At 37.3% G+C, this 24,670-nt stretch overlaps 1 protein-coding gene across 3 annotated transcripts in view; it reads left to right on the forward strand.

The window, feature by feature from the left end:
- The window catches only part of DLG2 (discs large MAGUK scaffold protein 2), a 725,256-nt gene that overhangs the window by 13,161 nt on the left and 687,425 nt on the right, over positions 1-24,670 (forward strand). For all 3 annotated transcript variants that reach the window (XM_090265790.1, XM_090265791.1, XM_090265792.1), the window contains exon 2: positions 5,977-6,030. In XM_090265790.1, coding sequence (XP_090121916.1) covers positions 5,977-6,030 — 54 coding nt within the window. The remainder of the gene's footprint in view (positions 1-5,976; positions 6,031-24,670) is intronic.

Here is a 24,670-nt window from a genome sequence, read left to right on the forward strand (position 1 = left end):
TGGAGCTTGCCCCCTGCAGACCTGATCACATGGTCTACTGGAGCTCAGTAACTGAGGCAGAGGGAGGAGGTGAGGGTTCAGGTGCTAGCCGGTATCAAAGTGGATAGGTCTGATTTGAGCTGCTTTCTGAGTTGTTGGTGAGCAGTAAACATTAAAATCCAAAGAGTTTTGGAAAAGTCTGATTCCGCCGTGAGAGGCAGTACAGCGTGACTCTCAAGAGTGTGGGCTCTGAGTCGGATTGTTTGGGTTTGAAGATTCTCTCTCCATCCCATGTATGACTTTGCAAACTTACTTAACCTCAGTTTTCTCACCTGTAAATTGAAAATAACAGGACCTATCTGTTTGGTTATATGTAGATTAAATAAAAGATGTAAATAAGTGCTATTTAAGTACTTGTCCTTATCATTATCTATACCAGTGTTCATATATCAGGAGATTTGGGTGCGACTGGGTCATGGTATCATGAGGTTCAAGGTAGCGATGATTCTCAGGCAGGCAGTTGCAGGCTCCAGGTAAATCCTCTAAGGAGGAGTAGGATTTGCCAACCCCTAGGGTTGTGAGGCCCCAGCACAACATTATGGAAAATAAGGTGAGGAAAGAAAGGCTTTCATTCCCAGCAGAAAACTAGAGTACAACTCAGGAAACCCAGAATTAAGTCCCCCTCCCAGCACATCACATTATTTATTTCCAGAATGGACCAACATGATGGATGGGTAGGGAGAAAAATCTAATAGAAAATAAGTGTATTTTGAGTTCAGTCATTAACATACCATTTAGTATTTCATGTTAAATATCTCATTTCAGACCTAATTGAGGATGTGAGTAGTAACCCCACATTCTGTTTTCTTGGTTAGGATCAGAGCATAGTCTGACTGCCAATATGGTATCTTGTAGCAGTCAATCCAAGACAGTTAAGATTTACCATGAAGTTCTGGAATCTCCAGCTCTCTTAATGAAATCATGCGCATACACAGAATGGATTTACTTTAAACTTCCAATGGCTTCCATTTCATTTCAAGTTGTCATGCCATACTATATATAAAAGTCATAGGGCCTGTCCTTTAAGGCAGAGAAGATAAGTCAAAGATGCTTGACCCCAAAAGCCACTCACATGTTATTCTTGCCATATTTTACCTCCTATTTAACTTGGCCTGTTGACAACTACCTGCTTTCTAGTCACATGTTTTAGGCAGTTGAAATTCCTGCTCAATTTCTAACTCCTTCAGTATTTCTGGTATTACTACCATTCAAACCCTGGCTGGTTTGGCTCAGTGGATTGAGCGTCGGCCTGCGAGCTAAGTGTCGCTGGTTCGATCTTCCAGTCAGGGCACATCAGAGAAGGAAAACTCTGACTCCAAAAAACCTCCGCTGCCTTGCGGCATACCTCTTCAGGGGAAAGGCTAAGGGAGTAAACCCCGACAGAAAATCCGGAGCCGGAGTCCCTAAGGCGGTTTGACGTTGTAGTCAACACCGGCAACTCCTGCGGCGCACCTGAAGCCAAGCTGTATTGACTCCGTCTTTCCCTTGGATCCTTCAGCTGCGAAGAGAGGGGGGGGTCTGCTGCATGGGCAACAGCAGACCCTCCATATCACCCTGCCCAGGCTCTGTAGCTTCAGCTTCACTGGAGAGGACACTCCAGCAACATTGCAAGATGTCGATTCAACACGGGAGGAGACAGATACCGTGTCACTCCCGAGTCGGACTGCACAGCCATTCTCGGCGGTGCAGATAGACTCTTAAGAAGCTACACCATCGTCTCTCGAGACGGACGGCTGCCGACGACAACGACGACTACCATTCAGTTCTTTCTGTCTAAGTCAGTTGATTATGTGGACTTATCTCCTGTTGTAGTTTGCTTCTTAAAAGCTTAGGCATCACCTGGGATTAGTCTTTTGATGTTTCTACTACCTAGCTTACCACTTGTCAGACCTAAGCTTCCCAGAATGTGTTCCTGGACTGTCTGGCTCCTCTACCTCCCCTGTCAGTACCTTGCTGGAAGAGGTGTCCTCACTACAGCTGGCCTGGTGACTACTTGCACATTTATTCAGAGGCATTTCTTAGATCTACACTTTACCAATATCAAGAAGTAATCACATCTGTCAGAATCAATGAACTCCTTTGAAAATTTGCATTCATTATGTCAAGCAACAGAAGTTTATTTTTTCCTGGTATAAGCAAAGTTATTGATGCAATATAAACATGTTTGGGTATTCCATGGAACCCAAGAACAGGAAGTCAGTAGAATTCATGAATAAATTGATCTGATAATTAAGATTTTATTGGTAGTCTCTTTGCTTGCTTCTTGCTTCTCTATATTCTTCCTTCTTGCTATAAATTGGCTTTCTCCAGATGGAAGAGAATGTAAAATAAAAGACAAACCATTTTCATCGTATAGTTTGCGTTACCCAAAGCAGATTAATTTTCTGAAGTCTTAAGTCTAAAGTTTGCCTAGATTTACATAAAGTCAAGCCTTGAAGCTTCTGATTAAAAAAGATATTATTTTCTATTTGTTACAAATCTTTTTTCAGTTAAAGGAAATAAGCACATTGAAGGGTGATACTGGAATCTGCTAAGTTATAAGTCTGATTTAAGGGGTCAGTTAAAGAGGATATCTAATATGGAGAGAGATGATGTGGGGATAGGTCAATGTGAAGCGTATAGATAAAGATTAGAAGGAATCATCAAAGGAACTTAAGGATTGATTTCAAGTCTCAGAAATGAAACCAGATCAATCTAGGCATGGACTCACTTGAGTTCAAAAGTGAGACAAGAAACAGTAGTCAGGCTGAGCCAAGGCAAGATCTGAATTTACCAACTGGCGAGAACACAGTCCTGGGATGTACTTAGAATTCTACTGTGCTTTGTGTTATTACCACTTGATTTTTATTCTCTGATGATATGTTCCATTGACTATCTGGAAGATTCTAGGACACTTCTGTACAAATGGTCTGAGGTGGACTGTGAGGGTCCTGGAGCAGAGCAATGCAGCAACTTCAGAGAGCCCGGTTTAGTAGCACGGTGAGATAGTTTGTTATTCAGAATAGTCCACCATGGCATCACTTTTCCATGCATACCAGGGTGCTACCAGTGTCACATGTATGCAAGGGATGTGTGTGTTCACATAACTCACACATCCTGTATGTTCGTGCATTTTTGGTGACTTTTATAGATGTAGGTGTTAATAGTGGCTTCTGGAACTTTTTATCACTGAAAAGAAGCAAAAACCTTTCTACATAACATAAATTATGCCTCAGAATTCACATTGTCCACATCCTGGGATTATGAAATAATTAGTATTTTATAAAAGCCAGAGCTAAGTAATAGTGACTGATTAAAGAAATAATCAATTACATATTAGAAAAGTAGTCATAGTCACAAGGTTCTTGGTAACTAGATACGTTTGAGTTTTCTTAGAAATGTTCTCCAGATCTTATAAAGCTTTCTATTCCTTTATACCCTCATCTATACTTTATAGATACATTTAGTAAACAACTCCTAAGTATTTATTGAGCCCTTTCTGTGTACTCAGGTGCTGTGAAGAATTCTAGGAAAGTATACAATCCTTGTAATTTTCTAAACATAGAGTCTGATTGAAAAGTCCAAGTTTATATGTATGAAATGGAAAATAGCAACATAAACATGCAAAAATGATGAGTGGTACTGTATGGGAAGTGGGTTTGTGTCTAAAATTTATTCTCAGACCACATTAATTATAATCTATAAGGAAAAAATAACATAGATTGAAAGCCCCAAATCATTGATCATACTATGCTAGATAATAAGGTGAAATACAAGTATTCGGTGTGATACTGAGAAAGTTAGTAAAAGAAACAAGGCACCATCACTTTCTGGAGTCCTGGGAACCAATCAGAAAGCAAAGGAGAGGTGACATCAAAAGTAAAAACAAACAACAACAACATATGACATTAGGGCATCTCCAGGTTGCTTTCAACACCTAATATGCAAGACCCTGAGGCATCTCTTGTCTTCACAGTCTTGTATGGTATTCTAGCTAGAGATCTCTAATCAATGTGAGATGGAGCCACCTACATCCTGGATCATGGAGAAGCATAGTAAAGAAAAAATGGATTTTGAGGTTAGAAAGACTAGTATTACATCTCAGCTCTCATTTTCCCTGAGCCTCATTTTTCTCACCTATAGTTTAAACATGGTGATAACAATGCCTCATCAATGTGCTTTTGGGAAAGTTAAATAAGAAAATATATGCATATCCTTCTATATGAGCAAATCATATGCATTTAACAAATGGTAGTTCACATGATCTAAGCTATTCTCTTCAATGCAGTTATGACCACAAATATAGTGTTGAGATCTCTGGAGTATAAACAGTTCACAAGCCATTCAATGATATATCCTCATAGTAGTTCATCTTTAGAGACACTTAACTACTAATAATATTTAACATAAATGCTGAAATTTAAATTTACAAACATTCAAATACATCACTTCATTTATTCTTCAAACAACCTTTTCGGAATGTGATTATTTCTAATCCCATTCTACAGAGAAGAAAATGAGGCAAAGGGGGTTGAGGGACTTGTACCCAAATCACTCTACAAGCAAGTTGCTGAGCCCTCAAATCATATAATTAGAAAGTTGAAACAAACTTGAACCCAGGTCTTCTCATTCTAAACCTCATGTTTTTCTCCCTTCACATGCCTTTTGGCAAGCACTGGTTTTTTGTTTTGTTTTGTTTTGTTTTTTTGAAGTCCTGTGGAAACTTTCTCCAAAGCCTCCCATTAACCCACAAGGTACTTGCTATTAGGAGTTAACAAACGAACCAGGAACATCTAGTTGACCCACTATGTAGGTGTGTAGGCTGGGGTCATGTTCTCAATTCCCAGAGTGTTTAGTTAAAACATGGAATTTTGTTTTGTAAAACCTGTTAAATTGCCGTTTGTTTTATCATTTGATTAGGATTTCATAGGCACAGATCAACATTATAAAACTGACAACTCTTTTAGCTCCAGAGGGTACATCTAATGAAATGTCCTAGAATTTGAGTACTTGCCAGAAACCACTGTGACTTATAGAACAGCTCTCAATTAATCATGATGAGAGTATTTCCTCTATCTAAATGAAATCTGCAGTTTGGGAAGGAGATAAAGATCTTTCAGGGGATGAAGGGAAAGTTGCTGTGGAAGTTCTAGAAACTAGAAAATAAAGATAGGTCTACTCAATATTCATGAAGTCAGAGCTGTTGGTGCATATACAGATTGCAATCTTCTATTTTTTTTTAATGACTTGGCTTGTTGTTCTCCTACATCAATTTTACAGAGATTCCTACTCAACTTTAAGGCAAATGACTGAAGTTTATACAGATTTTTTTAAATGGAAGTTTAACATATCCAATATGATTGTCTGCCATCTTTGACTAAGTTTTAATTTTAAATCTAAAGATTTGTACATTATATTATCAGAGGTATATAAATTACAAAGAAAATATATGATTCATCATGTATAATAGCTAAGCATATATCACTAAGTGAACTCTCCTATCTTGCATTGAATACAACATACTCTCGAAAGACAGGTTAAAGAGAAGGGTTGTAAATGTTAATTTAGGTTTAATTTTGCTTCTTAGAGTAGGAAATCAAATTTATTTAGCACAGCCATTTTAAAAAGAAATGTTACCAACTTTAACTCTCACACAATTTATTAGACATCCTTGCCTTGTAAGCAACACAAATCCTCATCTCCTGCACTATCAGATAAAATTTAAGGAAAAATGAGTATAAGTTCTATCTCTTACTTCATTTCATTATGTGGTAAATGTAGCAAACAGATATTTGGAGGATGTTGGCAACGTTGAGCCATTTCATTTTTTCTACCAACACCTAACACAGTGCCTATACAGGTCCTCAAGAAATACTGTTGAGCTCTTTGTAAATAACTTAACAGATTCTCAGAATAGACTACTTGTTACTTAAAATTGTTTCTACTTCTCTTTTTTAGGCCAGCCCTGCTCCTATAATTGTCAACACAGATACTTTGGACACGATTCCTTATGTAAGTAACATTTTTATTAAGAGTTTCTTTAAAAACTGTTATAGAACATAATAAGCTAAATTTAATACATATTTAGTTTTACTCAATCCAGATAATTTTGTGAAATGGTATGTAGAATGAGTTTCATGAGTTTTCTTTTATATTTGCTAAATCTCAGCTTAGTCATGTAAACATTTTTCTCTTTTATTCATTGTTTTGTAAAGCACAAGAGCCCATCATAGGGAAAAAATAACATAGCCAGTTGTGTTCAGATAATGTTAGTTCCCTAGGTGGTTCACTGAAAGAGATTGAATTGCTTATGGAAGAGATGAACAAACTTCTTTGAATCCCTTAGTAAATAAAAACTCAAATCAGTTTCTGTTACAGAGCCTAAAACATAAGTAAGTGTCAATAAATATTTAATGGATTTTGCTGGGCTTCTAACAAGCACTGGAGCAAAAGTTTTGTGAGAGTGAAGGCTGTGTATATATAATAAAGTGTATGGTCTTGTACAAGCATGGAACATGAAATGATAGGATCAGTCAGAGCAGTAAAGCCTGGGATTCTATACCTGAAATACAATCACTATGATGGCCAAAGTTCTTGACAACACAGTCTGGTTGAGCAGGGGAGATTGGAGAGGCAACAGGCCATAGCTGGGATGAGTGGTTGGCATTATGGAAACTCAGCAAAGCTTTGTGAGTGGCGCTTAACTGGTGGATAGAGAATAGTGATTTGGGAAAATGGAAAGATGTACATCCATGCAGACAGGGGGGTTTAAAGCAAGGAGAAGGGCTTCAAGAATAATGGATGTAAGAACAGGCAGATTTCTGAGCCTTGGTTAAATGAGTGAAGAATGTGAAGCACTTAGAATACCTGGCACAAAACAAGTGCTTGGTAAATACCAGCTACTTTCAGTCTTACAGTTCAACCTCAAATGCCTGCAAGGGCCAAGCAAACAGATCCAGATCCAGACCCAGTAACAAATAGAGCAGTGAGGAAAAGAAAGCACATGGCCTTCCAAAGGGAGCAGCTGTTACTCAGCTCCAGTGGGTTGGTACCAAGGAGAAATGGGGGCCAAGTGCTGTCAGACCATCCAATGTCTCAACAGAAGTCAGAACTTTGAATTTTTATGTAAAAGTCTGCAAGTTTTAGATACAAGCATCTAATTTTCAAATGGTCAAACACTATGTGCCAAACCAAGTGTAGTTTCTAGTTCAGAGGCTGCCCTTTGGGAGATGTCTGCCTCAGAGCACCTGGAGGACCTGAGCAGGTCCTGCTAGCTGGGACTCAGCTGCAGGGAAGCAGAATGCTAGAGCTGCAGTGCAATGTGGGGGCTTGATTACAGGAACAAGTGACTAAAACTGGGACACAGGGTCAGGACAAGAATAGCAGCAAACTTGATTTAATGCTGAGTCACCTGACCTACTGATCTAGGGCTTCTTGAATTTCTTTCAACCAGAGTTGTTTGGGATCAGACCGGAAATGGGGTTAAGCTTACTGGTGAGAGTCAAGTGGCCCCAGCTTTGGAAAGTAAAGGACATTGTTAGAAGGAAGCAAACCGATGCATTAAGGACACAGAGTATCCAGTATTCTATCTCTCACTCTTTCTACCTTCTTTTACTTATTTAACATATATATTGTGATTAATGTATCCCTGACATTATTTTAAGCACTAACAAATATTAGTTCATTTAATCCTCATAATAACCCTATTAGAAAGATATTATTAATTTATCCATTTTACAAATGAGGAAACTGAGTCATAAAGAAATTAAATGACTTTCTCGAGATTGCACAGTAAGAGGCAGAGCCAAGAATGAACCTCCATAGCCTGGCTGTAGAGTTTGAGATCTTACTTAGTGTGCTGGTCATGCTCCTTTCTTCCTCCCTTCCCTTGTTTTCTGCCTCTCAACTTGGGAACAAATTTTGCTTACTTACTCCTTTGCTACATGTAGTTTTGAGTGGGAGCCTTGTCACAGAGGCTGCAACCCTTGGGGCAGAGATCCATGTCTATATTAAGGAATCCAAAATCTTTACTATAATAAATCTTGTTACTGTATCCATTGACAAAGCAAATGCTTTGAAGAAGTAGACATGGAGCATGAAAACTTATTTATATAAGTAGGACTGCTTTCTTGGGTTAGACCTATATTAGTTTAAAGCCTTCTACCAAGATTTTTGTGGCTCACCTGACAGATACTCTCACAAAGAAATAATTTACCAATAGAATCTGAGGATTTTGTACAGACATGCCTAATTGATATTTCAACTAATTAGCTAGTAAGACCAGCCACATAAAATAAATAACCAAACTGCTCTCATTCTCCTAAATATCAATTTTGTACATGACTTTAAGTTCCTCAAAGGGCTTTTCTTTCCCTGTCTTCAACTGTTTCATATTTGGTGCAACTCTCTTACAACCTTCTTGAGTTAGGATCATTAAGGGATTTTGCTGAGCAGATAGATATGGTGAAAATGTTTCAATAGTCATTGCAGTGTGTTCTTGGGTAATTCATTTAATTTTCATGGACCTAAATTGATCCATAAGACAAATATAATGCCAACTTCAGAGGTGGCTGGTTATGAGAATAATGAGATTATATATGTGAATTGATGCTTTGTCAACTTTTGGTTGCTAAGGATTTATTTATTTATCATTTTATTTGGTAAACACTTATGAAGGAATACATGCTAGACCCCAAGAGAATGGTAAATATGAATATTTCCCCCCATATAGGAGAAACATGAGTAAATTATCTATTAAAAGCGGCAGATCTAGTACATAGACATTAATGTGGGATATGCTTTGCGTCTTAGCATCGGCCCAACTCTCCCCTTTTTTTCTTGACTCACTGGATAACCTTGAACAAATCACTGTTCCTTTTGCAGTCTATTTTCTCATTCCCCAGTGTTCTATACTTTGTTTTCCTCTTTTATTTCTCATGTTCTAGTTGTTCGCATAATTTCAGCTCTATTTAATGAAAAAACGATTTTAGAACTCCCCAGAGCATTTCAGTCATGTTTCATAAGAACGTTTCCTTCTTTAAAAATATTACCTAAGTGACAACTTTTAACTTATATATTAAAGTTCTTCTCAAAAATAATTTCATTACAAGTAAATGTATTAATTTGGTCAATTACCAAATTTGATTTTAGCAACATATTGTCCTTGTGGAAATTATTTCTTGGCATACATGCAAACAGCAGTTGGGTAACTAGAGGAAATCTGTGGTCAAAAGAAATTCTTAAATAAGTGTCTAAGAAAGGTACAATAGATATTTTTTAAAGATTTCTGCCTTTTTTTTAGGAGGATAAGTTGAGGATATTAGAGCTTTTAAAGTGCCTGCCATTAATAAAAGAGTTACTTAGTCTCTTACACATGAATTTTTCAAATAAACTAAACCTTGTATAATGTCATGATATTTTGGGGTTGTATAGGACCTTATATGTGCCATAGTCAGCCCTTCGTGCAAAGCAGGAATACCCTATATGTAGGTGTTTTCATTACAGGGTCCACTATGGAGTGGGACAGTACTACCCAGAGTTTGTCATTTTGGTTTGCAACTAACAGCCACAAAATCAGTGGCAAAAAGCAATAAGTGTTTATTTGTCCCATAAGAATTTGCTGGTTGGCCTGGTTAGCTGCTTCAGACTATAGATTACTAGGTTGGCTGGAATATCTTTGTTTCACATATTTCAGTATGGGGCTCAGAAGTTGAGACAGTACTACTCAGAGTATATTCTTTTCATTATGATGGCTGAAGACAAGAGGACAAGCCCAGGACGTAAATATAGTTAAAGCCTCTGCTCATATCATATCTACTAACACCCCACTGGACAAAAGCAAATAATATTGTCAAGCTCAAAGTGAGGGGAGAAACAAATATTTGCTAAGCAAGAAACTAATTTGCCATACCAAATCCTTAAATAAAGGGGCCAAGAATCTCTGTGTGTCCCTTTTTAAGAAAAATCTGGTACTTTAAAAATATGAGTAGGTCAATGATAATAAATAATGAAAGCTTCAGAGAGGCCTGGTTAACTGATACAGGAAGTGGGTGTCTATTAAGGGTGTCTAAGGGAAAATAATGATAAATAAAAGAAACATCTAGCAAGTACTGGCAGTACAATGACTTTAGTTTCCTGTGAGACACTGTTGTCTGAGACCTTGTTTCCAGAAGTAGAAATAATAGTGGAGACAAGGGAATTTGTTCCAGAAATTCCAGGACTGTGGCTTGGAAAACCTCCTAAAAAAGAGAGGAAGAGAGAGAGGAGAGGAGAGAGGAGAAAAGAAGGAAGAGTTAGGTTACAAAAAAATGCAAGAGGGTCCTTTCTAGAGGCTATTATGCTAAGTGAAATAAGTCAGTCCGAGACAGATAATACTATATGAGTTAACTTATATGTGGACTCTAAATAATAAAATCAGTGAGCAAACTAAATAGAAACAGATTCATAGATACAGAGAACAAACTGACCATTGACAGAGGGGAAGGTGGCTGGAGGATTGGGTGAAAAAGGTGAAGAGATTGGGAGGTACAGATTGGCAGTTACAGAATAGTCATGGGGATGTGACGTACAACATAGGGAAAATAGTCAATGATATGGTGGTGCCAGGTGCATTCTAGAAATATCAGGAGGAACAGTTTGTAAAGCACCTGATTGTCTAACCCTATACTGTACACCTGAAACTAATAAAAATAATATTGAATGCAATATTATTTTAATTTAATTAAAACAATGAGAAGGTCCTGAGTAGAATCACCCATTGTATTTGCCGAGACGATTGTTTATATAAAAGTTACTTGAAAACAATCATAATATCTTTATAATATTATGAGAGAGATTTTATGAAGCATGTTTTAAATGTTAACGGTGATTGGATGCAGCTATGATCTGGAGCATAGCACAAGAGAGTGACCTAAAGGGAATAAAGTGGACTGAAGAAAGGCTGACAATGTGAGTGAAGGCCAGTGAGAAGAGAGAGGGAGGAGAACAAATAAAGGATGACATGGGTTCAAGGACATAGACAAGCACTGAGGTTCATTTGGGAACCAAAGAATGGGCTTGAAACAAAGAGGTGTTGTTAAGCAGGATATAAATGGCATTCCTGATTGATTCCAGCAGCAGGAAGCTGAGAGTAAGTCCTCTGAGGGGGAAGCTGCTGTAGTACAGAAGTGGGATGACCAAGGGCTTGGTCATAGAGGTAGACAGTTAGGCATTCATTTCTTTGAGTTATGTTGTGCAGTAACAGACCCTTGTGATTTAGGCTACTATTCACTTTTAATTGACTAGTTTTTCAGAATGATTCATGAAGGTAAGAAAACAGAATTATGTTTGTTTCTTTGAACCATCCTGGCAGTGATTAATAATGGCAAGGTATTTTGGAAGAATGTGCTGAATTCAGTACATTGATCCTTCACTGAAGAAGTTTGTTTCTTTTTGCAGTTTTTCCCATGAACACTGTTAAAACTATATTTTTGATATTTTTATCTGTTGGGAATGTTGTATAAGCTAGAAATGAAAAACCCTTACCTGCCAGAAAACAGCTTAATTTTGGCTTCACTTTGCCCATGAGACAATAGGAATTTGGCAGTAGAGGCAAAGCTATCAATATTTGTTCCAGAGTCAAACCTAGCCAATCTAAATCAATTCCTCAACCACCACAATCAGCAGATTCCTTATCCCTCCACTTAATACTTTGCTCTAAAAGGCAAAAGATGGAACATAAGAGTGCTTCTCAAATATTCATGTGTATAAAAACTACCTGGAGATCTTAAAATGCAGATTCTGACTCAGTGGGTCTGGGATGGGTCTCATACTCAACTGCACAATGTACCACACCCTTAGTAAATAAAGTGTCTAATGAGAAAGACTGGGCTTTAGATTCAGGAGCAACTGGGTTCTTAGCTCTTTCTGCCTGTAAGTACTCAGGTGAATTTTTGTTAAGTCAAATAATCTATATAAACCTCTGTTTTATTATTTGTGAAAGGGGGGTGATAATATTTGATTTGCTAGGATTGTAATGAGTTTTCTTCATAATATCTAGAAGGTTGTTAATAAATGTCCATCCTAATATTGGGGGAGACATATGCTTTTAATAACACAAAATTTTTTAAATTTAATTTTGAACTGCTTAGCCAAGAATGCAGAAGTTGGTTCAGAGGGCAAATAGCAATTATGTAGGTCCATGGGCTTACCTATATCTAGATTTCTGCTTCTGGAAGCGTAGCCCATTGACTGGCAGCATTGTTATTATTGGGGAGCTTGTGAGCATAGAATCTAAAGTCCCATTGAAGACCTACTAAATCAGAAACTGTTTTTAACAAAAAGCCCAGTGAACTGTATGCATATTAAAGTTTGATAAACATTAGTCAATATGACAGGATTTTTTTTTCCTGTTTAGATCCTGCAGATCCCTTTTTAACTCTTTCACCTAAAAGCACATACGTAAGGAAAAAAAAGGAAAAAGGATCAATTTATTCAACACATTGACACTTAATAACTTAATGACAAATTACTGTGTTGCACTGGCTTCTAGACCTGTGCTCTCCAAGAGTTCATTCAAACCTCCAATTAGGCCCTTAAATTATGGGCCAGGTTATTTAAATTTTATTAATATAAAATTAAAATTCAGTTTGTCTGAATTTTGAGTGCTCAGTAGCCACTGTGGCTAGGGGGTACCATATTTGGCAGTGCAGATTTAGAATATGTCCATCATTCCAGAAAGTTCTATTGGACAGGACTGTTCTAGATGCTAAATAATAAGAAAGAAATAGAAGGGGAAAGGGAGCTAGTGTTTATCAAGAAACCATTATATTCTTATATATTAGCTAATTAATTATTAAAATTATCTTTCCAACTTTTGAGAGTTGGTTTCATTTTATTCTTTTTAGAGTTGAGTTCTTTTATGTCTTCCAAATAGTCATCACTCTCTTCAGGAATTGTAGGAAATTTTCATGTGTAAGACATAGTCCCTGTCCTCATGGCCCTTAAAAGTTTATTAACTTTTTAAATTTGTATACATGACATATATGGAGGCAAATGCAAGCAATTATTGAAAGCTTTCTTAAAAGTTCAGTGATTCTCTCATCATTTTTTTCTATGAAATTATAAAATTCCTATTTATACTGAAATGAATCTTTAAAAAAATATTAGTAAAGACTTGATTGACCTCCTTACTCATTGACAAACCTACTTTAATCTTTCTTTCCTGTGGTACCCTTCTAGAGGGCATTTAGCTGGCTACTTTACTCATAACTCCCCATCCACTGGCAAGCCCCCATATATAGATTTGTCATAGTGCACCTAAGGTGGAAGGCAATGGGAAAATATAACAGTTGTCTGAGTGGAGAATGTGATTGATGGGTGAGAGTCACCCCAGAGGCCCTTCTTTCTGGTAATGATTCCTCTGATGGCACATGCATGCCTTATATTAACTTGGGCAAAGAAGCCACTGATTCCAAGGAGCTCAGCTTGGCAGAGCAAGGTTAAGAACAAGGGAAATAATTCTGATAAAAAATATGTGTATATCTTCTCTAAAGCATTGTTACTCAAGATGCAGTCTGTGATTGAGTAGCATCAGGTGCCACTGGGAAGATTATTAAAATTGCAGAATCTCCAACTATCCCAGGTCTATAGCATCAGAATCTCTGAAGGTAAGACCAAGGAGTCTATTTTTACAAGCACTCCAGGTGAGTCTTATACACACTAAAGTTTGACAGATGTTAATAGGAGCTCAAAGAAGCTTTTGATGCTGGGATGAAGTAGGGGTGAAAAGTAGGGTAGGAAACATTGCATATAGGAAAGACAAAATAGAACTCTGGGGTTTCACTAAAGTACATTGGTAGCATATTTAGAAATAGTCTGAGCCAGTATTTAATTCTAGAGTTGTTGTTGTTGCCATTGTTGTTGTTTAAATCATGTGGGATGTTTTTAAAAGCATTGCTTTTAATAGTCTAGTGGAATCTACTGAATAATGCATAGTGGTAGCACATGGTGTTATAACATCCCTTGACTATCTCTGCCTGGTTCACTCCTGTGCATCCTAAAGGGTTCGGATTGAATAATGCTTCTTCTGGGAAGCTGAGGTTAGGCATAATGGTCCTCTTGTGTGTTTCCACTTCAGGCTCTTCTTTTCCATAGAAGTTTCCACACTGCATTATTTCTTTAATGGCTGATATTTCTTCCTGGATTATAAACTGTAAGCACAGAAAAAGAAATTTCTTCATCTTTCCAACCATTGTTACTTCTATAACGCAGCACATTTTTACTGGGCTGGCTAAAGGAATGAAGGAATGAATGAATAAAGATGTGAAGAAATTGCATTATGGAAATATGCTGTAAGAAACCATCCCATTTGAGGAATCAGGGAAAAGTAGAATTTTAGCTAGCTCTTAAAGAATAAGAAAGATCAGAAAGAAAGAAGGAACTCCTGCCATTTGCGACAACATGGATGGAATTAGAATTATGCTTAGTGAAATAAGCCAGGCAAAGAAAGCAAAATACCATATGATATCACCCAATACAGGAAACTAAAGAGCAACACAAACAAACGAACTAAATAGGCAAAGACTAGAATAGTAGTCAGTAGGGGGGAGGGGGGAGGGAGAGAAGGGGGATAAGTAAGGGAAGGGTCAGGTCAAGGAACGTATATGAATGACTCATGGACATGGACAATGGGGAGGGATATAATTGTGGGAGAAGGGATGGGCTGGGAGGGGGGAGCAATGGGGGAAAAATGGGACAAAAAAAAAAAAAAGAAAAAAAAAAGAATAAGAAAGATGTTTCCAGGCAAAGTAGGGAAAAGGCATTCCAGGGAGAGGGAACTTTATGTTCATAAGTCAGAGGCCTGGAAACTCATATGTTCTGAGATCTATGTGGCTGAAGCATAGAACAGTAGCATGAGGCTGGAAAAGTAAGATTGAGTCTGATTGTTAAAACTTTATTTACTTGATCCTGTACACATCACTATTAGTATCATCTTCTCATATTTGGGAACTAACTTATAGACATTTTTTTTCACCACTAGGATTTTTTTCATGCCTGCTATATAGTAGGCACCCTAAATATATATTGAATAAATAAAGCCAAGAGTACTTAACAGCAATGTATCACAAGCTTTTCTTGAGTCTTTTGTATACTTTCTTATATCCTTGCCATTGTTCACTCTGTCCCATTAGCCCAGAATGTCTTTTTTCTCCAAACAATATCTTTACAATCTCATAAAACTACCACCTCTACCAGAAATTCCTCTTCAACCATTTTAGGCAAAGTTAATATCTCCTTCCTCCTCGATTCTATAGTATTTAATTCACAGAAGGTTGCCTGCTTTAAAGGATGGACTTTGGACTCTTTTGATTCTACCATTTACTAGCTGGCTAACCTTGGAAAATTAACTTCTCTGACCCTTTTCCTTCATCTGTAAGTACAGAGGTTAATAACTATGTTTTATCAGCTATTAACTAGTATATATGTTCAGTTATATATAATAGAGACTAAAATAACAGTGCTTTTGCAAGATAGAAATGTATTTCCCCTCACATGTATGAGGCTACATGTGTTTTCCAGAAATTGAATATCTGCTCGGCTCTACAAAGTCTGAAAGGGACCCAACCACCTGATCTCCTTGCTCTTCCACCTTTGGATATTGCCCTTGTATACACAGTACCATGATGACCTGCCAAAGAGTAGGTTAGAAGACAGAGAGATGAGCATGGTTCCTGCCTTTAAAATATGATTTTATTTATATCTCCAGAGTAGAACTTAGGCACAAAGCTACACCTAGCTGCAATGAGGGATATACATGTACTCTTTATTCTGGGCTACCCTGGGCCCAGATAAAAATTTGGGAATCTCATCACTATGGAAGAAAAGGATAATAAATATTGAGGGATAACCAGTGGTCTCTGCCACACAACCGACATATTAGTGTTCTTCACTGTGGGATCTTTCTCCAGAGGATGCTAAAGATGGTCCAAAGCTTTTTCTTTTTCTCATCACTTCTAATTTCAATATTTGGATTTGTTTCATAAAAAATATAATATATTATTACATTTGTACAAATATATAATTACCAATTAGCACATATAAGAAATGCATCTTCATAAACATTTTATAGACAGAAACACTGAATAAAAAACTATAGAGATCATTGGTTGAAGCATTAGAGATAATATTTATACATTGCTTGACTTATAAATAAATGTGTAACGAATGACATTTCTACTGTGCAAAATTAGTGCCTACTGTATTCTTTCTTGTTTAGGAATAGTTCTTATCATTCTATATTAGTCTTTAAAATAAAAAGCCATGTTTAGCTTATCTTTAAATTCCAAGGAGCATCTCACTCAGATTCATGCACATAATAGGGTTCTACTTGTTATCAGTATATTCTGTTGCATTAGTCAAATTTAGCTGTTTTATTGAAGAATAAGTTTTTATATGAAAAGGTAATTTATCAGGTCAAATATGTGTGTTTTAGTTTGATCCACGAGACCACAAGGATTGAGGTGCATGATACTACCCAAGAGTGGGGTGCCCAGTTTATTATCTTATTTGCAAAATGTAACATATTCATACATAACCACTCTTTTAAAAGTATGATGCTTTTAAACTGCTTTTTCTTTCTCACATAGTTTTGAAAGAAAATGTAAGCAGCTATATATTACAAAGAAGATTATGGTTAGCTGGATGAGATCAAATAGAAGAAAGAAAAAGAAAGAGTTAAGTAAAAAGCAAAATCAGTGAAAGAAATGAAAGCATAATATTAAAGAGAAATGACTTAAAGCATTTATAATGTCTTCCCTCAATTTTAAGAATATTACAACTGGAATGAAGCTAACAACACTTCTTATAACTTAAAAAAAAATCAGAAATACTAAAACATCATTTATCTAGAGCCTCAGGAATTTTATGTGATACTTAGAGTATTTTATGATCTCTTATTAAATGTTGTTAAGCTTTTAAATTGACTTTTCTACACTGATATTTTCTAGGAACCAATTCTTGGGGGACAATTACAGCTGCATATGCTCTTAAAAATTTAGCACATACCTTGTTGTTGTTGTTTTTTAATATAATCTTTATTGTATTTTTTCCATTACCATTTAGTCCCCTTATACTCCACTGCCCCCAACAATCACCACACTTTATCCATGTCCATGAGACCTTTTTCCTTCAGATACCTTGTTTCTTTTGTGACTATCCAATATAAATCCTTCCATTGGCACCCATACATCATTATTTGAACTAATTCAAGGGCTAATTATCTTCTTAAGAAAATCTGTGATTGTTGGCAGAGACCAGGATTGTGGGGTGCCTAGAGTGGGGATTCTGGGTCACAGCCTGAAGATATTTAGGCTCACTTCCTGGCCCTCTTCCTCACACAACCACAGCAAAAATTACAGCTGAACTACAAAACAACCATCACTTAGAATCATCAGAATATCAAGCTGTATGGAAGTCTGACAGTCAAGGAATTAAAGAAATCACATCCATCCAGATGGGTAGGAGGGGCAGAGATGCAGAGACACAGAGATGTGGAATTGGGTGGTGCCACAGCCACTGGTGGTGGATAAAAATTGGGAGGGATATCTCAGGGGTGATGGATCCCGGCTCAGGGTTCAAGTGCCAGGAAGATAAGCCCCCATAACTTCTGGCTATAAAAACCAAGGGATTTAGGGAGGCAGAAAATACTGTGGGTTTTCAAGAGTCTGATCTTAAAGGGCTCAAAATCGACTTAGGACTTATGCAGACTCACTTCTTCTGGGCTCCAGCACCAAAGCAGCAGCTGGAAGAGCACCAGTGGCATATGGGGAGAAACTGAAGTATCTGGCATCATGGCGAGTGCAGGGGTACAGCTCCCTTTTGGACAAAACACCAGGGGCCAGGCAGCAGCCATTGTACTTGTACTGAGCCCTCCCCACCACAGAGCCACAGAGTGGCGACACCATACTTGAGACTCCATCAACCTAGTTCACACAGGTTGCCCCATACTGGTGATTATCTAGGCTCTGCCCCGTCCAACTTACAGATGTGCTTGTCTATAATAGGCCACACTACTAAGACAGGGAGTTAAAGCAGCTCTGCCTAATACATACAAACAAACACAGGGAGGCTGCCAAAATGAGGAGACAATGAAATATGGCCCAAATGAAGGAACAGAACAAAACTCCAAAAAATGAATTAAATGAATGGGAGATAAGCAGTCTATCAGTTGCAGAGTTCAAAACACTAGTTATTAGGATGCTCAATGTACTCCAATAGCATAAAAAAGACCCAGGCAGAAATGAAGGTTACACTAAGTGAAATAATGAAAAATTTAAGGGAACCAACTATGGAGTACATGAAGCCAGAAATCAGATCAATTATCTAGAACACAAGGAAGAAAATTAATTCAATCCAAACAGCAATAAGAAAAAAATTTTTTTTTAAAGATAGGGTAAGGAGCCTCTGAGACAACTTCAAATGTACCAACAGTCAAATCATAGGGGTGCCTGAAGAAGAGGAAGAGCAAGAAATTAAAAATTTATTTGAAAAAAACTTTTGTAATTTGGTGAAGAAAATAATATACAAATCTAGGAAGCACAGAGAGTCTCAAAAAAGATGGACACAAAGAGGACCACACCAAGACACATCATAATTAAAATGCCAAAGGTTAAAGATAAAGAGAGAATCTTAAATGCAGCAAGACAAAAGCAGATATCATAATTACATACAAAGAAGTTTCCATAAGACTGATAGCTGATTTCTCAGAAGAAACTTCGAAGGCTAGAGGGGCTGTCAAGAAGTATTCAAGTGATGAAAAGAAAGGACCTACAACCTAGATTACTCTGTCCAGCAAAGCTATCATTTAGAATGGAAGGGCAGATAAAATGCTTTCCAGACAAGGTAAAGCTAAAGGAGTTGATCATCACAAGGCCGTAATTATATGAATTGTTATAGGGACTTCTTTAAGAAAAAGAAAAAGATCAAAACTAAGGACATTAAAATGGCAATAAATTCACAACTATCAATAGCTGGATTTGGGAGGGGCAGTGGAGAGCAACAGGGGAAATAGTGGGACAACTGTAATAGAACAATAAAAAAAGAAATTAAAAAAAATGACTCTAAAAAAAAAGCTAAGCAAACAAGCAGAACAGGAACAGAGTCATAAATATGGACTTCATTTTGGGGGGGCTTATCAGTTGAGAGGGGGAAGGGGAGAATGGGGAAAAGGTGCAAGGATTAAGCATAATTGGTATGTACAGAATAGACAGGAGAATGTTAAGGACACTGTAGGAAATGGAGTAACCAAGGAACTTACATGTATGACCCATGGACATGAATTAATGGGGGGATTGCTGGAGGGAAGGGGGGTACTGGGTGTAGGGGAGCAAAGGGAGAAAAACTGGGACAACTGTCTTGGCATAATCAATAAGTCTGTGACACTGGCTGTGGAAATTACTTTAGCTTTGTTGTCTGGCAGGCATACATTGTATCCTTCTTGGTTCATCTACTAGTCCTAATAACACTTGGAAAATTACTTTAAAATTTTGCACCTCAGTGTTTTCTCCTATCAAATGGGATGAAGTTGCCTACCTCATGGGTCCATTTATAAAATAAAGTATTAAATATGAAACATTTAATATAGAATCTGAAGTAGAGCCATCAATTACCTCTAATCTCTGATTTTTTGATGAAGGAATCCATTTTCAAAACAATTAAAATTTTGAGCAACAACAAAAAATATCCTGAGAATTTGGTTTTCAAAAGAGCCAAATGGTTCAATCTCCTACACTAATAGCAATAAGCTCAAAGACGAAGATGCATTGTCCTACCTGCATTCAGGCTGTGACCCATCTACCAAGCAGCCTTCAGTGGTTGATTCCCCCTATTGTCTTCCCTTTTCTCAGTGTGTCTGTCTCAGACCTAAATTATTTCCCAGACTTATCACTTAGAAGTTCCAGGTTTGTGTGAATATTTGAATAACAGGATGAACTTTTATGAGTCTTTCCTTTGGTGAAAAAGCATAGTTGCTGCTTCAGAAGCAGCAATAACAGCAATGTGTTTTGAATATCCTGCTTTCCGTGAAGTGCTCCAAATGATGTTTTGCCCAGAGGTGTTTTCTTTTGGAAGCTCAGGAGCATAAAACTCAAATAATGGCAATCTAATGAGGTGTCACATGAAGGAAAAGCAGTTATGAAATAACAAAGCCAGATAGGTCACACAACATGCAAAGTGGAACAAATAAACTAGCCCATCTATCAGTATTTCTTTAAATACAGTCTCAGAGAATTGTCGTTTCTTGTTTTTTTAAATGCATTGCTAATACTTTCCTTAATCCCTTGAACCAATAGGTCTAACCTTAGTTTCATGTTTTATCTCTGTGTGTGCTTTAAAAATACTGATATCTGGACTCTAGAAACTGAGATTTCTTTTTAATGGGCCTGATGATAGCCTGACTATAGACATTGGGATGTTTAAAATCTCCTGGGTTATTCGTTTATGCAACCAAGGTTGAGAACAACTGACTTAGAGCTACAAAATGGAAAGAGTTTGATCTATTTGAACTGAAAGTATAAAAGTAGAGGCTAGCTCTTATATTGCTTAATATTTTGAGAGGAAACCACAGTAGCTGTAGCGTGGGCTGTGTCATAAATCTTCAAGAATTTTAAAGCTACTGGTCTTCCTAATCCATTGTGATTCTAGAAAAGCGTTTCAATGAAAATGGTTGCTTTGGTGGACTCATTATAGGTAGTAACCTGAACTTGTTCCCTGTTAACTTGGTAACAGACACAGCCACAGTTAACAAAGCTGTCTCTGCAAGGCGCATGACCCCAGGTTCAGACTGATCAAGTTAATGGAATGTCCCTCCAAGGGCTGTTCTGATGACACATGTCACCGTTTATGAGTTGTAAATGGGGTAATTGGCCTGTACTTGAGCAATTTGGCCTAAGGCCCCTTACAAGACTGAGAAAAGAGATTTTTAGGCTAGAATACTGCTGAAAACTAGTCTGAGTTGACCTTTAGGTAGGTCATTGTGGTAACCTGGGGCTCAGTGTAATTAAAAAACAGTCATATATCTAGGCTCTGCCCAAGTCTTTCAGGAGCTTTTCCTGACCACCCAAGTCACTGAATTTTTCTTTCTTTTAATGCCTATTGCTCTTATTTTAAAAAACACACTGGTTGAAAGTTTATTTAATCAAGTTTATTTGATGGCAACTGGTTTTAACAAATGTCCAATTTCATAGGGAAATAATCTGGTTCTTATAAAATGGATCACAATGTTGGCATGGCCAAAAATATAGACTTGGTGTCCTACAGAAGTGGCTCTTTAACTTGAATATCAACACTGCCACTTTATTTGCTATGTGAACTTAAATTTTCCAAACCTTAGTTTCTTATTCAGTAAAATGGGGAAAACTCGAAATACATCCTAGTACTTGCAAGGGAATGATCTGAACAATTTCATACATGGTTTAATAAATGGTAAGGATAAAAATAGCTAATTATTTTTTAACTATCGATATATCCTATGCACTATTAAAAATTCTTTACATATATTAATTTAGGCAATCCCAACAATACCCTGATGTTACCGGAGAAACCCTGAGTCTTCTCATAGACACAGCAATGAATTAAAAATCAGTGAGCCTATTAGCATGCACGCAGTTTATTAGTGCTAAGTTCTAATGGGAGAGCAAAAGCAAGGGTGACTAAAGTAAGAGTGGCAAAACCAGGGTGGCTAGAGCCCAGGCGACTAACACCTGGGTGGCCAGAAGCCCCTCATGGCCAGAGGCCCCCCGCAGCCAGAGGCCGAGTGGTCAGGGCCACTGTGTGAACAAGAAAGGGTCAAGAGAAGAGTCCTTTTTTCTGGGGACTAATATAGTTGGCAGGATGGGGGTGAGGGAGTTGCATTTTGATTGGCAAGTAAAGGGGGTGTCAGCTTTCCTCAGGGGAACATGACTACCCAAATATAGGTATAGAGTGGAGGTCTGTTAGCCCAAATTCTTATCTTGCGCCAGACTCTATTTTTTCATCTTGTTTTAAAACATACATGTGACAGGAGGCAGTTAATTGAAGTTGAAGCAGTTGTCAAAAGTCATTTACGGGCTCTTTCTGTAAGCATTACGGACTCTGTAAAACAGATAGCAACAAGAGGTAGGCAATTAACCAAAGCTGTTTTACCGGTTTCTTCTTTGGGTACTGTGGACCCCCTTCCAGGCCTTGGAATGAAAGCACAGCTTCAAAGGCTTTCTTTCTCAGACAGTGGAGATTGATACATAGAATTTCAAGTACTGCCCTTCTTCCGTGTTAGCATGGTGTTTCTTGTGATGTTGGAATTTTTAATTTTTATTTATGATTTCTGGGTTCTATACTTCTGTTTACATACTGTGATTCCTTCATATAACAAAAGTGTTTTAGATCCTACAATGTGTCAGGCTGACTTGAGTTCAGTTTTTGGGACCAAAACAAAATTGCCACTCTTATGTAGCTTATATTCTAGACAAAGTGAAAAATAACAAAAAAATGTAGCTCCAGAACAGTGGGTGCTCAACCTTCCTAATACCATGACCCTTTAATACAGTTCCTCATGTTGTGGTGACCCCCAACCATAAAATTATTTTCCTTGCTACTTCATAACTAATTTTGCTACTGTTATGAATCATAATGTAAATATCTGATATGCAGGATGTATTTTCGTTGTTACAAATTGAACATAATTAAAGCATAGTGATTAATCACAAAAAAATGTAATTATATATGTGTTTTCCAATGGTCTTAGGCGACCCCTGTGAAAGGGTCGTTTGACCCCCAAAGAGGTCGTGACCCACAGGTTGAGAACCGCTGCTCAAGAACAATAAGTGCTCAGAAGAAAATAAAGCAAAGTGATGTGATAGTTGGAGTGGGAGGGCAGTGACTTCTTTAAAAAGAGGACTTAGAAGGTTTCTTGGAGAAAGTGATATTTAACTTGTAACATGAATACAAGAAAGACTCAAACATGAGGGGAAAAAAATTTCACTGTTGCTGTTTTTCTTTTCTATTTTTCCCCTATCTATTCCAAAAAGCCTGACTTTTGTTTGTATTTTGTTGTTATTTCTTTTCCTTTCTTCCTCATTCTCTGTCTTGAAGAATTAAATCACCATTAACTCAAAAGTCCAAGCCATGTTCCATTCCTAGGAGTCATCCTGACTTCCCTATGCTTCCTATCCCCGCATTGCTAATTCTTACATAGTATGTTTGCTGAATATCTCTTTTCTCTCATCTTCTTCGTTGTCAAGGCTCTTAGTCCAGGGCTCTTTACACTCCAGGACTCCAGCAATTGCCTCCACACTTGTCTATCTGTTTATTGCTTTTACTTCCTCTAGTTCACATAGCTCTCTGAATTATTCCAATAACCAGTTATAGTCCCAACATGTAGCTATCTAAAAACCTCTATTAGTCCAGAATTGCCTCATAATATCTAAATTCCTTAGTATGATATTTAAGGCTTTTTACTGATACCTATTAACTCTTCTCCATTCTCCCCATTCTAGCTCTTTCCCACTACTCAGAAGTTCTCCTAGTTCCAGAACACACTGTATTCTTGTTGATTTCCATGCACATGTTGGCCCCCCATCTCCTACTGATCTCCTCCCTTTTCTTCAGTAATACTTTAAATGTCACAACCTTCTTATTTTTGCACCTGTAACACTGAGAATTAGGATAAGTGGCATACAAATCCCAAAATAAGAGCAGAAGAATCAGTGAAAGAATTTATTTTTCTCTCACATAAATGAAGTTGAAAAGCTAGACAACCAGTCATTTTTTCTTAACTCTTCGTGTATTCTAGCACAAGGACCCCTGTTTCTCAATCATCTCATGCTTGAACGGCTGCTATGGCTCCAAACATTACATTACATTTTAGGCAGCAGGAAGGGACATTAAGAAGAATATGCTCCCTACTTTTAAGAATACTTTCGGATTATGCACAAGAATCAACTCATTAGTTGACTCAAAATAGTCATGTGGCTATACCTAGCTGATTGAAGCTAGAGTATTTCATGTTTTAGATGCGTGACAATTTTTAAGAAGAGAGTAGATATTCAGAGACAGTTAACAGCCTCTACTTCAATCACTCTTTGTATATTATTATTAGTACTCCTCACAAAGAGGTTTATTCATTTAGTTTTTTATCTGTTAAGTTCTTATCCTTCCACAATAACTCACACCTGCTATGGATTAGAAGACATATGTTGTCCTCTATGAGCTGGACCTTGCCTTTTTATCTCTACTATTAATTTCCAGGACTCTCCATCCTCCTCAGTACCCATTATTATATCTAAAGTTTCTCATTTGTCTGTTTCACACTTCTGTGAAATTGCATGATATTTTCCTTTAATTGGAATGCTCTATCCCACCCCTAGCTCTGATATATGAACACTCTCGTTATCCATTCCCTATCCTTCTGGGGATTCTCTTGTATTTAATTGTTGCTCACATATATGTCCCCAGCTAGACCATGACCTATTTGAACAAACAGACTATAAGGTTTTTTTTTTCTTTTCTTTTTCTCAATTTAAAATGGTTTTTATTTATTTTTAAATTTATTTATTGTTTTTTTTCTATTAAAGTTGTCCTACATTTGCCCCCATCTCCCCCCATCCCTTCTCCCACAGTCCATCCCCACCCCATTACCCCA

This window comes from Furipterus horrens, unplaced genomic scaffold (genome assembly GCF_987537825.1).
Source record: "Furipterus horrens unplaced genomic scaffold, mFurHor1.1.pri manual_scaffold_2, whole genome shotgun sequence".
Classification (NCBI taxonomy): domain Eukaryota; kingdom Metazoa; phylum Chordata; class Mammalia; order Chiroptera; family Furipteridae; genus Furipterus; species Furipterus horrens.